This window comes from Falco peregrinus, chromosome 8, assembly GCF_023634155.1.
Source record: "Falco peregrinus isolate bFalPer1 chromosome 8, bFalPer1.pri, whole genome shotgun sequence".
In the NCBI taxonomy this organism is placed as follows: Eukaryota; Metazoa; Chordata; class Aves; order Falconiformes; family Falconidae; genus Falco; species Falco peregrinus.
The window spans coordinates 43,585,420-43,598,925 of NC_073728.1; the positions used below are offsets into that span (position 1 = coordinate 43,585,420).

The 13,506-nt window shown below is 51.9% G+C and overlaps 1 protein-coding gene across 1 annotated transcript; it reads right to left on the bottom strand.

Moving 5' to 3' along the window:
* Positions 1 to 4,471: 4,471 nt before the first annotated feature.
* Positions 4,472 to 8,502, bottom strand: ERMN (ermin). Its single transcript, XM_005236454.3, has 3 exons — positions 7,904 to 8,502; positions 7,497 to 7,583; positions 4,472 to 5,152 (listed from the first exon to the last, which is right to left on the bottom strand). The coding sequence occupies exons 1-3, from the start codon at positions 8,148 to 8,150 to the stop codon at positions 4,704 to 4,706; spliced, it is 783 nt and encodes a 260-aa protein (XP_005236511.1). The 5' UTR covers positions 8,151 to 8,502; the 3' UTR covers positions 4,472 to 4,703.
* Between the last annotated feature and the right edge of the window lie 5,004 nt (positions 8,503 to 13,506).

The following is a 13,506-nucleotide window of genomic DNA, read 5'->3' on the forward strand; positions in this document are numbered from 1 at the left end:
TCAGAAAGCCCTGGCATAACATTACCTCTTATGTGGTGGATCGACGCTGACAGAGTCTGACAGGCTGAGTCTGCCAAAATATTGACTGGCCCAACAGATTTTCCCAATTGGCTCCTATTCCAACTGTCTTCCCAATTTTCTTTCCCTCCTTAGCACAGCTAGCCTGCAGTCACCATCAGAAAAATGACACAGATGTTGTTTGCGCAGTCATCTTTTATCAAGAGCATGACTTACATCAAATTCTGCTTGCTGACATTCAATCACTTGTCACTGAGTAGGCACCAAATGGTCATATGTCATGGTCACATCCCATTGCCAGGCTTGTCACTTGCTCTCTGATGCCCCATTTGTGTAAATGCTCACTTCCATGTTGGTATCTTGTGCTTAAAGACTGGAGTGTGCCTTCAGGGCTGCTGGCAGTGAGCTCTGGCCTGCTGTTACACAATATTGAGGAGCATTCAGATTGTACCAGTTAGTCTGGTCTTCCAGAAATGAGAGCATTTTTCCAGCACACTCGGCAGACGTGGCAGTAGGCATGTCACTCGTCCCTGGCGAGCTGCCTGCTCCTTTTGCCATCCCCACTGACAGCACCGGGGTGTGCATCGCACCTTGGGGCATGGGAGCTGGGCAGGCCGTGTGAGCGGTAAGGAAGGGGAGGGAGGCACCACGGGTGGGGAGGACCGCTGCTCCCAGCCACCGTTGTCCCAGGAATCAGCAACGGGAAGCACGCACATTCAGGCAAACGGGAATTCAGCTTCTCCGAATGAGAACTAATGCCTCCCAAGCTGTGGCAGGGAGGGACACGGCACGTCGGGCTGTACTTTGTTGTTACGTACCCTGAATTGAAGTGGCCATGGTTAGAAGCCCCATTTGGATTGTTTTTAAAAAAAGTTTTACAAAAGGAAAAAAAATATAACAGATGAAGCTTCTTCCTCTGAGCCCCATGTGTTAACTGTTTCTGACCAATGTGGACTCTTTCTAGGGGCTCTCCTGCCGGAATTACTGCCAGGCTGAACCGCAAAACATCACCCCAGGAAGAACCTTTAAACCACCAATTTCCCGTGATTTATGGCTGTGCTTTGGATTCTCATCTAGTGTGCTATTAGTGCAGGAAACAGCAATAGCCAGAGCTGGCTGCCGTGTCCTGCAGCTGCTGCAGATGTTGTGGCAACTGGTGAGTTTCTGCTGAAGTGGTTTAATTCACGTTCAAGTTTGGCATACAGTGCTGCTAGAAACAGCTCCCACGGGTGAGCCAGCACCATGTGGCAGTGTCTGGAGAGGGTGACCCTCCAAAAGGGTCCATCTCGTACCTGCCATCAGCCCTCATCCGGCACTGTGGAAACAGGAATTATTTTCAGGCTAAGGCTGGGTCTGTAGCTACCACATCCTAATCGGCATCCTCACCTGCTTTTCTGCCTGAAAACGCCTCTGCTCCAAGGGGCAAATTTTCCGGTCTTCAGCTCTCCCCAGATGCCGAGCAGACAGCCATCTGCCCAGCTCCTCCATGCACCTCATCCAACCCATGGACCACGGTTTTGGCCAGATGCAGACCCTGCCACGCCTGACCGTGGCTCCCCAGCACCTGGAGCAGGGCAGAGGTGCTGCCTGCGAGCTGCTGCACCACAGACAATACGTATGCCATGGAGAGCGCAAGCCGCCGTTTCGGCCTGCTTACTTGCCTGTACACCCCTTGATTTCCATATCGCACCCATCCATCCTGAGGGTTCGGCAAGAAGTGGTGTGGTTGTAGGAAAGGCCCTTAGAGCATCCCAAGACTATTTTACCGGCTACAAGGAAAGCAAGACAGGGGGTTGCAGTTGTCAGATGATCAAACACTGCTTTCCAAGGAAGGTAAAAAACTAGTCCAGGTTTCTTGAAAATCTCAGCAGGACTCCACACCTAGCTGGAACCAGAGCCTGCAGTCAGTGCACCAAGCATCTCATCCTTGCATTGCCCCAAATGTCTGGAAACTGTATTTTAACTATCACCCAGGGTATAAGCTGAATGTTAAAAACTGTTAGAGATAGACATATGATAAAAGGGGAACCCCCCCTGTCTTTTGCTTAAGCAAGCCCACGCAACCGTGTGAGAGCAGGAGGGCATCTGCCTGGCCAGCAAAAGGGTTCAGCCTCGTGCCTGGGTGCTGTGGCTCAGCCCGATGATTCCCCGCAGGAGATGGGAATTGTGATGGTGAATGGCCAGGCCATGAAATGCTGCTGCCCCTCCCGCTACAGCTCTCCTCACCCCAGGACAGCATGGAGAAGTAATTGAACTCTGGCTTTCCAGCTCATTGGGTGCCTGCGCTGCTCTGGCGCTGCCCCTTGCTCAGCCCCAGTGCTGATCCATCCCTCCACCCTCTCCAAAGACCCCCATACTACAGCAGCCCGTGACTTGCTGCAGTACCGGCAGCTTTTCCTGGCATCTCACACTGCTAAAATCCAGCTGCATCATCACTGTGAACCAGGTTGTGAACAAGGTGTTCGCATCCCACCTGCCCAGCCCCAGCGGCTTTTCCAGAGCCTGGCACAAGCACCCACATGTCCTGCCAACCCTGATGGGCACATACCGCCCATCAGCCCCAGCCTTACCGCAATACAATGCCTTAAAAACTTCTCAGCAACACACAATTTTGCTCACTTTAGCTCTGATTTTTGTTTCACTTTGGGCTTTTGTTGGTTTTGTCCCTATTGCATTTTTAAATTATGGTAAAGCAAATTTGTTATTGACATTCTGAAGTGCAAATGGGGCCAAGCAGTGTGGTGGGGAGATGGTGGTCTCAATACTTTAACAGTGTACAAATACTTGAAGCTGAGACTGGCCAGCTCAGAGCAGCACTTTGCCACACACAACCTCAGCAAGTCACCGAAAGCCCAGGCAATGGTCACATCTTTAGGAGAAACATGTCTCAGAGGAAGCACTGCGAGAGGAGTGATGGGGGCAGCTGTCAGCAGGCAAACAAACCAGCAGTATAAGTTCATACAAGCAAACCTCTGAACTTTCACAAACCAAAGAGCAAATAAACAAGTCTGAATAGCACAATGAGGGCTGTGTCTGGTTTGTACAATACAGAATTGCCATTTATTATTTTCACGTTGCCAATAAATAATTGCCTTTATGTAGAACAAGAAAAGTCAAAATTAAACTCAGTGCTGCTGGAGATGTAAAACTAATCCTTTAAAAAGTGCTTGTGACTGAAGGATACCACTGCAACTGAAGTGGGAGTGTAATTTGGTTTTGCCCCCTCTCCCTTGATCAGCTGCCCACAACTTTCCCAGATGCTTTCCGGGATGACACTTGCAAAGCTTAGTCCAAGCTCAAGGCAAATCTGTCCATAAAACAATTAATAAAAGGCCACATCGACAACATTGCAGGTACACAAAGGTTTTTAAAATCAGAGAAAATTTGTGTTCAGATGACACAAAAAGAAATTATGCAAAAAACTTGCCCAGCTTTGACAAAAAAAATGAAAATTGCAACTAAACTTGGTGTGAAAGTTGAGAAGACAGATAAGAGTCTAAACTGGTGGCACTTGGAGGATCCATGTTTCTGATAGCGGCCAGTTTTTCCAGGTGAACGTGGAACCCTGCGTGGACATGTGGCATGCACCATGTGTGAGCCGCTGCCCTCCTGGCTGGCCCAGCCCAGCGCCCGGCTGTGCCGCAGGTGATGGCACTGGGCACCAGCACCACCTCCTCGGGTCACCCCTGCCGCAGCCCGGTGGGGTCAGGCACCGCAGCCGGCCACCACTGCCGGCACTGCCTGCGGCCACACGGGACGGCTGCCCCGGGCTGGGCGGGGGTCCCAGTGCCAGGCCCGGGGGGCTGCCACAGCGAGAGGGGAAGGCTGTGGGGAAGAGGAGCTGCTCTGGAGCAGCTGTTCGGGCTGGCTGTGCCTGTGGCTTCACACTACCGCTCAGAGCAGGGGCTGGCAGGCAGCGCCGGTGACCTGGCAGTGCCCACGCTGGCAGCGCCATGTCTGAAGGCACCCACGCTGACCCCCGGCAGGGCCTGCAGCAGTACCAGTCCTACCTGGTGCTGGCGACAGCACTGCATGAGGAATCCAGCTACCCGTGGGAGCGCGAGGCATGAACGGGGGCCTTGATGCCTTCTCATCTGTTTTAACTCCTGCACATCAGCATCTACCCATGCATGCAAATGTCCCTCCACCCCCACCAGCACAAGGTGGAAATGGATGGTCACTAGCAGGAGGCAGCTGTCAGTGCGCCAGGAGATGCCGGCACGGACGGACAGCAAAACAGAGCGTGCTGTGGTTGCAAACAGTCATCTCTTTTATTATTCACACTGCTCTTGCCAGTGTCACTGAGCTGCTGTGCTGCCAACTCATTACCAGCACGGCTGATGGCATGGATCACGTGTGTCAGCAGCTAGAGGAGCCCCAGCCAGTTGAAGACATCCTATTGTTTGAGTATGGTTACAAAAGTTGGATAAAAAATGAGAGGATAAACCTTAAATCAAATGGTATTGTATTTAGCAAACTGATTATTTATTTTCCTGCACTATGGATGCCTCTGCCTGCTGTCAAAGCAAAGATGTTACATTTTCACAGTGTATTATGAAATCATATACAAAAAGAAAAAAAGCAGTGACCTCATGTTGTGTGAAGAGACATGTCTTGGGGGAAACAAAAACGAAAAATGAAACCAGAGCAAACGCTCGGCTTGTTAAGCAATTCTCCACCTTGGTTCATAAGTGCATCATGGATTCAAATTCATCAATTCGCTGTTTGGTGTTTCCTTTTCTAATCCTCCGGTAGGAGATTGTGTTGTATCTGGAATAGCTGTGTCTGGAGATATCATTTTTTTTCCCCAAGCTGGGCTGCTCCCCTGGTTTCTCCACCTGGGAGTTGCAGCCGGGGCTGGTCGGAGGAGATGCCTCTTTGCTGCTGTCCTGCTGTTTTAGACAGGACGCTTCGCTGTTCTCCTTCTTGATTTCAATCACCTGAACTTCATCCTCTTCAGTGTCCTCCTCCTCCACCACCTTCTCCTCCTCCTCCTCCTCCTCCTCCTCCTCCTCGGCTGCATTCCCTCTGTCGGTGCTGGCTGCAGGGGTCTCTGCCGCCTCCCCGCCAGGGCTGGCCGCTGTCCCCAGCTCTGTCCCCCCGCTGCCCGCAGGCAGCCCCTCGCTGCCCGGCCCTGCAGCGACACAGGGGGAGTGCGAGTGAGGACGGGCTCAGCACCGCCTTCATGCCCCCGTCATACATGCTCTTGATGGCACATTGCTCTTGGTGACTTCACCGGCTCCTGCCACCACAGCACCCCTCCTGCAGAGACTGCCTGCTGAGGAGTGCCCCACAACTCCAGGCTGGACCCCCTCTCTGTGGGTGCTGGCATGTGCTTTAGAAAGGCTCTGTACATCCTCAGACTTGCATTTTTTAATGCCCATCTCCTTTGTACCCCTTTCCCACCATGCCCTCCCCTCTACCCTCCTTTAAAAGGAGAGGCGATGAAGAGCATCATGGTCAAGCCTTGAGGAGGGAAGGGCAGCAGAGCACCCCACCTGCGCCCCAGGGCTGGGGGCACTGTGCCTCCCTGCCCACCCCAGGTCTGCCCCTGCCCTCTCGGACCCGCGGCCAGCAAATACCCTCCTGCAGGACCCTGCTGTGGTGCCTTCCCAAGCAGCCACCCCACAGCTCTCCGGTTATCGCCTGGGGCAGGTGCTGGACTCCATTAGCCAAACTCCCGGGTTTTGCACCCATCCCCATGGGGCAGACCCCGCCACGGGACCAGAGGGTCCTGGCTCCCTGCGCCTCGGTGCTCCGGGCTGGCTCTGTGGGAAGGGAAGAGGGAAGAGGGAAGAGGAGAGGGAAGAGGGAAGAGGAGAGGGAAGGGAAGGGAAGGGAAGGGAAGGGAAGGGAAGGGAAGGGAAGGGAAGGGAAGGGAAGGGAAGGGAAGGGAAGGGAAGGGAAGGGAAGGGGAGCCATTCCACAGACAGTGTCCAGGTGTGTCTTCAATGCAGCAGTACCCCAGTGGAGTTCCCCTGGGACAGGTCCTTCCTTCAGTGGTGGCTGCCCAGGCTGAGATGGCTATCTCCAATTTGTCCTGTTTGGCACGCCTCTGCATTAAATGATGCTTTAGAGTAGCAACAAATGGTCTATTCAATATTTTGCCTGTGGGGTCCTGAGTATTAATTAGACTAAATTGGTTGGGTACTAAAAAGCTGCCTGCAATTTAGAGATAAAGTGCTTGTGGCTGGGGTGGGGGAGAGTCAGGGAGGGCTGTGCAAGATCGTTTAATAGGTTTTATTGTGCACTCCTAAAGCAACACAGCTGCAATATGGATGTCAGCTCTAAGTGGGAAAGCCTCCATCGTGATTCACCTCCTTACAGCCTATGCAGTTGCTATGAAATACTGTTTTGCCCATGATGAATGTTTGGGGTCCTTTTCCTTTTGTTAATCAAAGCAGTTTCTGTTTACAGGTCATGGCCAATACATCTTGTAGAGCTATGTTCAACAATGCTAGCTTTGCCAGGACTGTGACAGCTACTCTGGGCTGTTAATCTGCTCTCCTCCAAGGAGGGGTTTCATATTTATGTGGCAGCTGCCCTACAGAAAACATCAACTTATTGCGGCTGGGTAGATGTGTAAATGACAAGAAGAATCCAGCATAGCCAGGTGCCAGGGAGTGGGGCAGAGCCACCAGTTCTGTGCCCCCGCTGTGGTCTGGGTCAGTGGTGGGGAGAACATCATTACCAGCCTGTGGCCCAGCTGCCCCTCATCCCACAGCTGCCGAAATTATAAGAGGGGCAAGAGCCAGTGGGTGGGACATGGGGAAGGGCAGCAATGCCGAAAGCCCACCCACAGAGACACATAGCTTTCCTCCTTTAATAATAATAAAATACTCCTCCTTGTTGGAGGTGTGGCTGCATTTTGCATAGCGTAATTATGTATGTGTCAATACATTTTAACTTGTGGCCAGGGATGGGCAGCAAGCACCGTCCTGCAGCCCCGCTCACTGCAGGAGGCAGGTGTGAGGTCCAGCCTGGCTCTGACTCATTTTCACATAGGATGAAGCAGAGAAAGAGCCAGGAGCAGATATTTAGGAGAGCAATTTCCTGCCAGATACCCAGGTGTCAGGGGGATTTAGGCAGCTGGTGAGTCAGGCAGGAGTTTGGGTTTTGAGGCCATGCATTTTTGACTGGCAGCCTCCCCAGGTTATCCCCTGAGCTGCCCTGCATAGAGCAGAAGATAAAGCATCTTCCAGCCTCACAAGGCTGTTGGAGACCTCCTGGTCAAAGACCCCACAGTGTTTTGATGCCCCACGGTCACAGAGCTAGGTGCAAACCTCAGCAAGAGGGTTACCAGCCATGTTTTCTAAGGTGCAGCAGCTCTATGGATTAGAAATGTGTCACTGCTCTCCAGAATATAAGGGTCTGACCAAATTAAAAAGAAATTACAGCCACCAGTATGTCACCGTCTTTGAAGGCTACTTATTGCTATGCTTCGGGAAAACCTCACATCACACAGCATTTTGCATTACCTTCCTCTGATTCCTGGCTGTCAGTCCCCATGTCCTGGATATCAGCTGACCCCTGCTGTAGTGTCCCATCGTTTTCCTCTTGCTTTTCTTTAGGAAATACAAAGCACAAGAAACGGACTGATGGAGCAGTTAGTGATGATAATTAGGTTCTAATGGTTGCAGATTGGCAGCAGACTTTCAGAGCGGATTTAAAAATTGCTTGTTTCTTTACATACTTTACATCTCATCTTGTGTAACTGCTAGCTCAAATTTGTCCCTAACTCTGAATTACTCTGAGTTATTGTTACAACTACCGCAAGCTAGGAATTTTGACTAACACAGAGCACATCCCATTATTCATAAGGCTACACATAAAACAGAGCTTTTCCTTAACAGAACCCTTTAAGAAAGGCAGCCTTGTGCTTTACCTTTGCTTTGCTTCTCTCCATCAAAATCCCCACGAACTATGTCCTCTGCCACTGAATTTCTGTTTTCCTCCTGAGTTTCTTTCACAGGCAGAGCATCAGGGCTCATTTCTGCGTTGACGTAATGAACCATCCCGACGGATTTTGCTATTTCATCGATGACACCGATGACCTGGAGTGGGCCCTTCTCCGGGGGTACGCTCCCGTTGCACTCAGGCATGCTGGATGCTGCTGGGACTTCTTCTGTCATGCTTAGGGCCGTGCCGTGCCTGCTGACTGGGGCCGTGCACCTCCGGGCCCCGCTCCTGCACCCCGGGGTGGGGAGCGCTTCTCCTCACCCCTTCTCCCCCGGGGATTTTGTTCCCCCACGCAAATGACCAACAAGCGTCTCCTCTCCCACGGGTGCTGCTGCAGAGCAGGGTCCGTGGTCACACCGTCAGAGGTGCCCAGGGCTGGCCAGCGGGCTCGGGGCACGGGGCAATCCAATCAGCACCTCACTTGTTGCTGAGGCTCTGCCCGTTGCATAATTAAATGCACCATTTTAATTTACATAAACAAACAATCTGAAGCAAGGAAGCTTTTGTGCTGGCGTGGAGAGCGGGTCTTTCAGCATGTCAGCCCCGCAGTAATAAACAGAGATTTTGTGCTCTGGGCACAATGGCCCTTTGTGCCTCCGCCTGGTCACAGGGACGACGATTGTTCTGACCTCTAATCCCCGCAGGGTGACCACCTTCCGTAGCATTGCTGCCACCTAACCCGCTTAACATTCCCCATCGGGTTTGTGTGCTGATAAACCTCGCCGTGCCGCTGGCTGGACAATGAGCACATTTTGTACTGGTCAGGGAACAAACTGGCTACCAGGAAGGGCACATGCCCTGCACACGGCGCACAGCCACGCTCCTCTGCCACGCAGCCTTAGCCCAGCCACATGTGTTTGAGGGGCAGGGTCACATCCTGCCAGATGCTGAGCATCTGCAATTAACTGCTGAGTGAAATGAATCCCCAGGGCTCGGCCCTCGGGGACAGGACTAGACGATGAAAACCAAAACACAAGCCAAAGGGGCACTGTGGCAAGACATGAAGCAAGGTGGCAGGTGCCCGAGGCCCAGCCAGCCAGCCGATGGGATGCCTGGTTCCTGCTGACACCCCACTGGGACACCCCACCCCCACCCCCACCCCCCCAGCACCCAGTGGTCCTCCTCTTTCCATGCCCACACAACAGCCCCACCTTTTGCAGAAGCATCTTCTGGCCATAGCAGTAGAAACTCTCATCAAAGGAATATAAAAGACCCGAGGGACAAGAGTAGCACTTACATCAGTAATTACCAGTCAGACCTAAAGCCAGCAGGAGCGTTTCACAGAGGGAAGCAGGAGGATCGCCCGAGCAGCACCGTGGCATTTTCTGACCGTAGCTGAACTCATCTCAACCCTGGTGCCCAAAGCCAGGTTTACATAAGAGTGTAATCTCCTGTGTGAATGACTTTTTGTGTTTGTATAATACAACATTTTTGACATCGTTGGGCTTTAGGATTTGGAAGTCCTCTTGCTGAGTTCAGACCTTGATTAGAAACGAATCCACAGCCTTCCCACTGGTTTTGTTCACCTGAGTTTGCATCTTAAAACCAACATCTTTTCATCATTGTTGCAAAAACGAGTTTGGTGTAACTGATTTATAAAAACGTTCTTACGCTGAAAAAATTTGTCCAAGAAAAATGGATGATGAGGTTTGAAAGTGAGTCACTGGGATGCAGTGGTAGGTGCCCACAGAGAAGAGGCTGGGCACCTGGCACAGGCTGGTGGCTGGAGAGAAGAAGGTCATTTCTATTCTTATCAAGCTGTTTCTATGTCTCTGACATAATCCAAAGGGCCCTGCAGGTGATTTCTTGTTTGACAGGTCCTGTCCCTCGGGTTTCCCTCGGTGTGGAAACACCGCTGAAAAAGGTGCACCCCGCTCGGTGCAGCTGGCACAAATCCTGCACCAGGACTCAAGTGTAGGGCAAACCTCCAGCCAGGCTCCAAACCTGAAATAACCTGAAGCTGAAAGCATGGCACCAGGCTTGGCAAGTGGAGAGCCCTGCTGTCCCAGAGCTACCTCGGCCCTCACAGGGACAGGGACAGGTGCTGCCCCCACCTCCCCAGGAACCTGCCTGCTAGACTTCTTGATTGCAAAATTATATTGAAACAATTTTAGGTATTTCCTGGGGCCATCTATTAGTTACACAACCAGTTCTCGACAATTCATATTTTCCCAAAAGAGCGCCCTGTGGTCAAAGCACAGTTTGCATGAATCTATTATAAATCATTTTTCTGTGTGACCTTTAACACAGGAAGTTTCCATCTGAGCTATCCTTTGCTAAAATTTCAGAAACAGCACCTGGGATTTCAAAGGCATTTGGGGCACAATGGGGATTCAAAAGCTGGTGAGGTAAATCATTAGAGCCACAGCGATTCCAATTCATTCCAGAAATAGGAAGAGGCCACGATGGCAGGGTGTGCGCACGGTGTGTGTGTGCAGGGGGTGTGCAGGGGGTGTGCAGGGTGTTTGCAGGGGGTGTGCAGGGTGTTTGTAGGGGGGGTGTGTGTGTAGGGTGCATGCAGGGTGGGTGCAGAGCTCTGTAGGCTCCTCTGTCAATAACTCTCTGCTCCCCAGTTTCTGCTCCAGTCAGAGGAGAAGCTCTAGAGCAGAAGCCACATAATGCAAGGCCACTCACAAGCCAGGACAGGATGACAGGCATGGTGGCACTGGGGACAAATGTTCCCACCGCTGCGCACAGCCAGAAGGGGTAACACTTCACTTGTGAAGACCCAAAGAAAAACTCCTGTGGATCACGTCAATAAACCACAATCAAGCATTTCCATTTTGTCAGCAAGATAAATACCTTATGTCTATGAAAAAACCTCATACCTTTGGATGCCTCTTCTATAGAAAAATTCAGATTTTTAACTTTCCACCCAGCAGAGGGATGAAAGGAAAGGCGGAAACACAGGTGTTCCCCCTGGCAGAGCTGTGGCAGCAGCAGCCAGCCCCATCACGTCCTTGGGGCCAGGATGCTGCTGCTGCCCTGATGCTCCCGTGGGCCATGCTTGGCTTCAGAGGGAGCTGCAGGAGGAGCGGTGTGTTTCCTCCAAAAAACAGGAATACATGCCAGAGTGATGCAGCAAGGGCATGCTAGTTACAAACCACCAGCACGTGCAGGATAATTCAAGTTTTGCAGTGTTAAAACTAGGCAGCTGGTGCTTTCTTCCTGGCAAAGACATGCAAGGAGTCTGAAGGGATCACTGATGAGGGAAGAGAAATTCCTGCCTGTTTGAAGGCATTTGCCTGGGGTTGTTCTCCCCAGACTGTCCCCAGGAGCTGAGGGGGCTGCCTGTCACCCCCAGCTCATCACAGTGACTGGGAGCCTGGAAGCTGCTCAGATGCTGCAACATTCCCAGCGGTCTTTTTAAGCAGGCAGAGTTATAGCCGGACTTGGGAAAAGGAAAAAGTAGCTGCAGGTTCCTCCCACCACAGGCAGTTATTTCTAAACAGAGCTGGGCAAAACCAGCTCTCAAGGCTAGGAAAACATTTTGTTTGCACAGACCTGAGGCGGCATGATTTCTGCCTCTTCAAGCTTTAAAAAAAAGAAAAAGCCTGTACTGAAAAAGCCAAAGTTTATGGAAGCAATTCAGGCTGCAGACCTTCCCCTGAGCAGAGCATGGCCAGAACAGAATCACAGCCCTGCTCCCGGCCACGTCCACCTGCCCTGGAGAAGCTCCTGTCCCCACCCACCCACGGGTGCCACCGCAGCATTTCACGGCCGTGCAGCCTGGCATTGCCTATGGCAGCAGCGTGGCATTGTCATCCTCTGCCACAGGCCACCAGCTCTGCACCGAGTTCGCAAGGCCTCAGCACTAGGACAAGTCAGGTGGGTGCTGTCTGCTCTTCACTGGCTTGGCCTCATGCGACGGTGATTTCTGCAACTGACTAGGTGCCAGTGGTGAGTTTGCTTTAGTTTTGCTTATCTGTGTGTGGCACACTAGTTTTATATGGAGAGCAGTAACAAGCAGCTTGGGTGAGCTGGGAGCACAGCAATAAATTCTTGGCTTTCTGTATGTCTTAAGTTGTGCTCCCCTTTGGCCTTGCAGTGGCAGGCGGGATGAGATCAGTCACCCACCATAGCTACGTTTCATGATCTTCTTTTAAGTGCTGCGAAAGCTGGGTGCAACCAGATGGTCCACGTGAAAACTTTTGAAGCAGCTGCATGAGAAAGGAAACGCGGGGTACGAAAGCAGAAATCAGCAGAGCAGAACTGCATGGGGGAAGGCAGAAACAGCCAACCCTGAAAAGCATGCAGAAACACCGTCACTGAAGGCACAGCCACGGGCTTCAAGCACAATGAAATGGAGCAAAATCCAGGATGTGCAGAAACATGGGTCAGACAGAGAAACAGCAGAACTCCTCACATATTCCAGGGCTGGACCTTCAATCTGTGAGGGGAGAGTTTTTGCAGGACAGTACAGCCTTGAAGCCAGAATGATTTTCCACTGGATTTGAAATGTTCCCAGCAGAAGCCACAACCTCTTTCATGGTTTTGTGGAAAAAATCTTCTGCACTAGACATTACAGGCCAGGAGAACCCAGCAAAAAACCCCGGAGATATCACAAAGGTCATACAAAAGGGCAAGGCTGGCTAGAGAGCTGCAGGCCAGCGTGGACAAGGTAAGTCTCAGGGCAGCAGAAGAGGCACTTTTAGGCCCTTGGAAGTCATTGCTGCAACGCCCCATGCTCAGTGCTGGAGCCGCAGGACCCAGCGCCTTTAGTCAAGGGGCCATGCCCACGCGTCAGGAGCTGCCGAGCATCCCCCAGCACCAGCCTGCCTCTTCGCCAGTGCAGAGTCAGCACCACAAGGCTTTGCTGCAACAGCCAAAATAGGTTCTACCAGCTCTTGTGCCAGAGATGCCTCAGCTCACTCTTTGTGGTGCTAAATCAAGCCAAAAGATTTAGGACCCAAATATTCCCCTCACCTCAGATGGGTTTTCTGCCTCTTTACTGCTAACCCAGGGGCTGAATACCATGGTGGTACCTTGCCCATAGCTGATGCAGGGACTTGAGTTCAGGGAGGGGTTACGTAGATCTGGGCACTGGGAAAGATCCAGTTAAGAACGCTTACAAGGTCAGGTTCAGTAGCATTCAGCAAATTAATTAAGGGTTTCAGTTTGAAAAGGAATTGCATTCTTCAGAGCAGCCACAGTTCTTTCGGCGGTAAACTCAGGTTGCCCCCTTCATCCACAGGGGATAAGAAGGGAAAAGGTAATCCCTTGGCTGTTAGGAAACCAAGCAAACCCTTCAGCAACCCCATGATCAGTGACAGCTCCTCTGCTGAAGGTCTGGAGCACCTTCTCATGTGTGTCATTTGGAGCCCCAGCCCCGTGAACCACGGCATCACCACGCAGCATTGCCTGTACGCCCAACCTCCTCCTGCCCTTCCCCCCGGCAGGCAGAGCAGGCATCCTTCTAGGTTGCTCTCTGCAAGGAGAAATGCCATTTTAAAGGAGCTTTCTCATTCTTTTTGCTCTCTGAGCCATTTGGTTGGCCTGTGAGCTCCTTCCTCCCCTTGGAAGGCCGGG

What these genes read in the sequence shown, in the direction of transcription:
- ERMN (XM_005236454.3), bottom strand. Translation starts at nt 8,150, where the DNA reads ATGACAGAAGAAGTCCCAGCAGCATCCAGCATGCCTGAGTGCAACGGG. An exon ending in TGGAGAGAAGCAAAGCAAAG is followed by an intron (nt 7,584 to 7,903) that starts GTAAAGCACAAG and finishes TATTTCCTAAAG; the next exon opens with AAAAGCAAGAGGAAAACGAT. An exon ending in CAGCCAGGAATCAGAGGAAG is followed by an intron (nt 5,153 to 7,496) that starts GTAATGCAAAAT and finishes GTGTCGCTGCAG; the next exon opens with GGCCGGGCAGCGAGGGGCTG.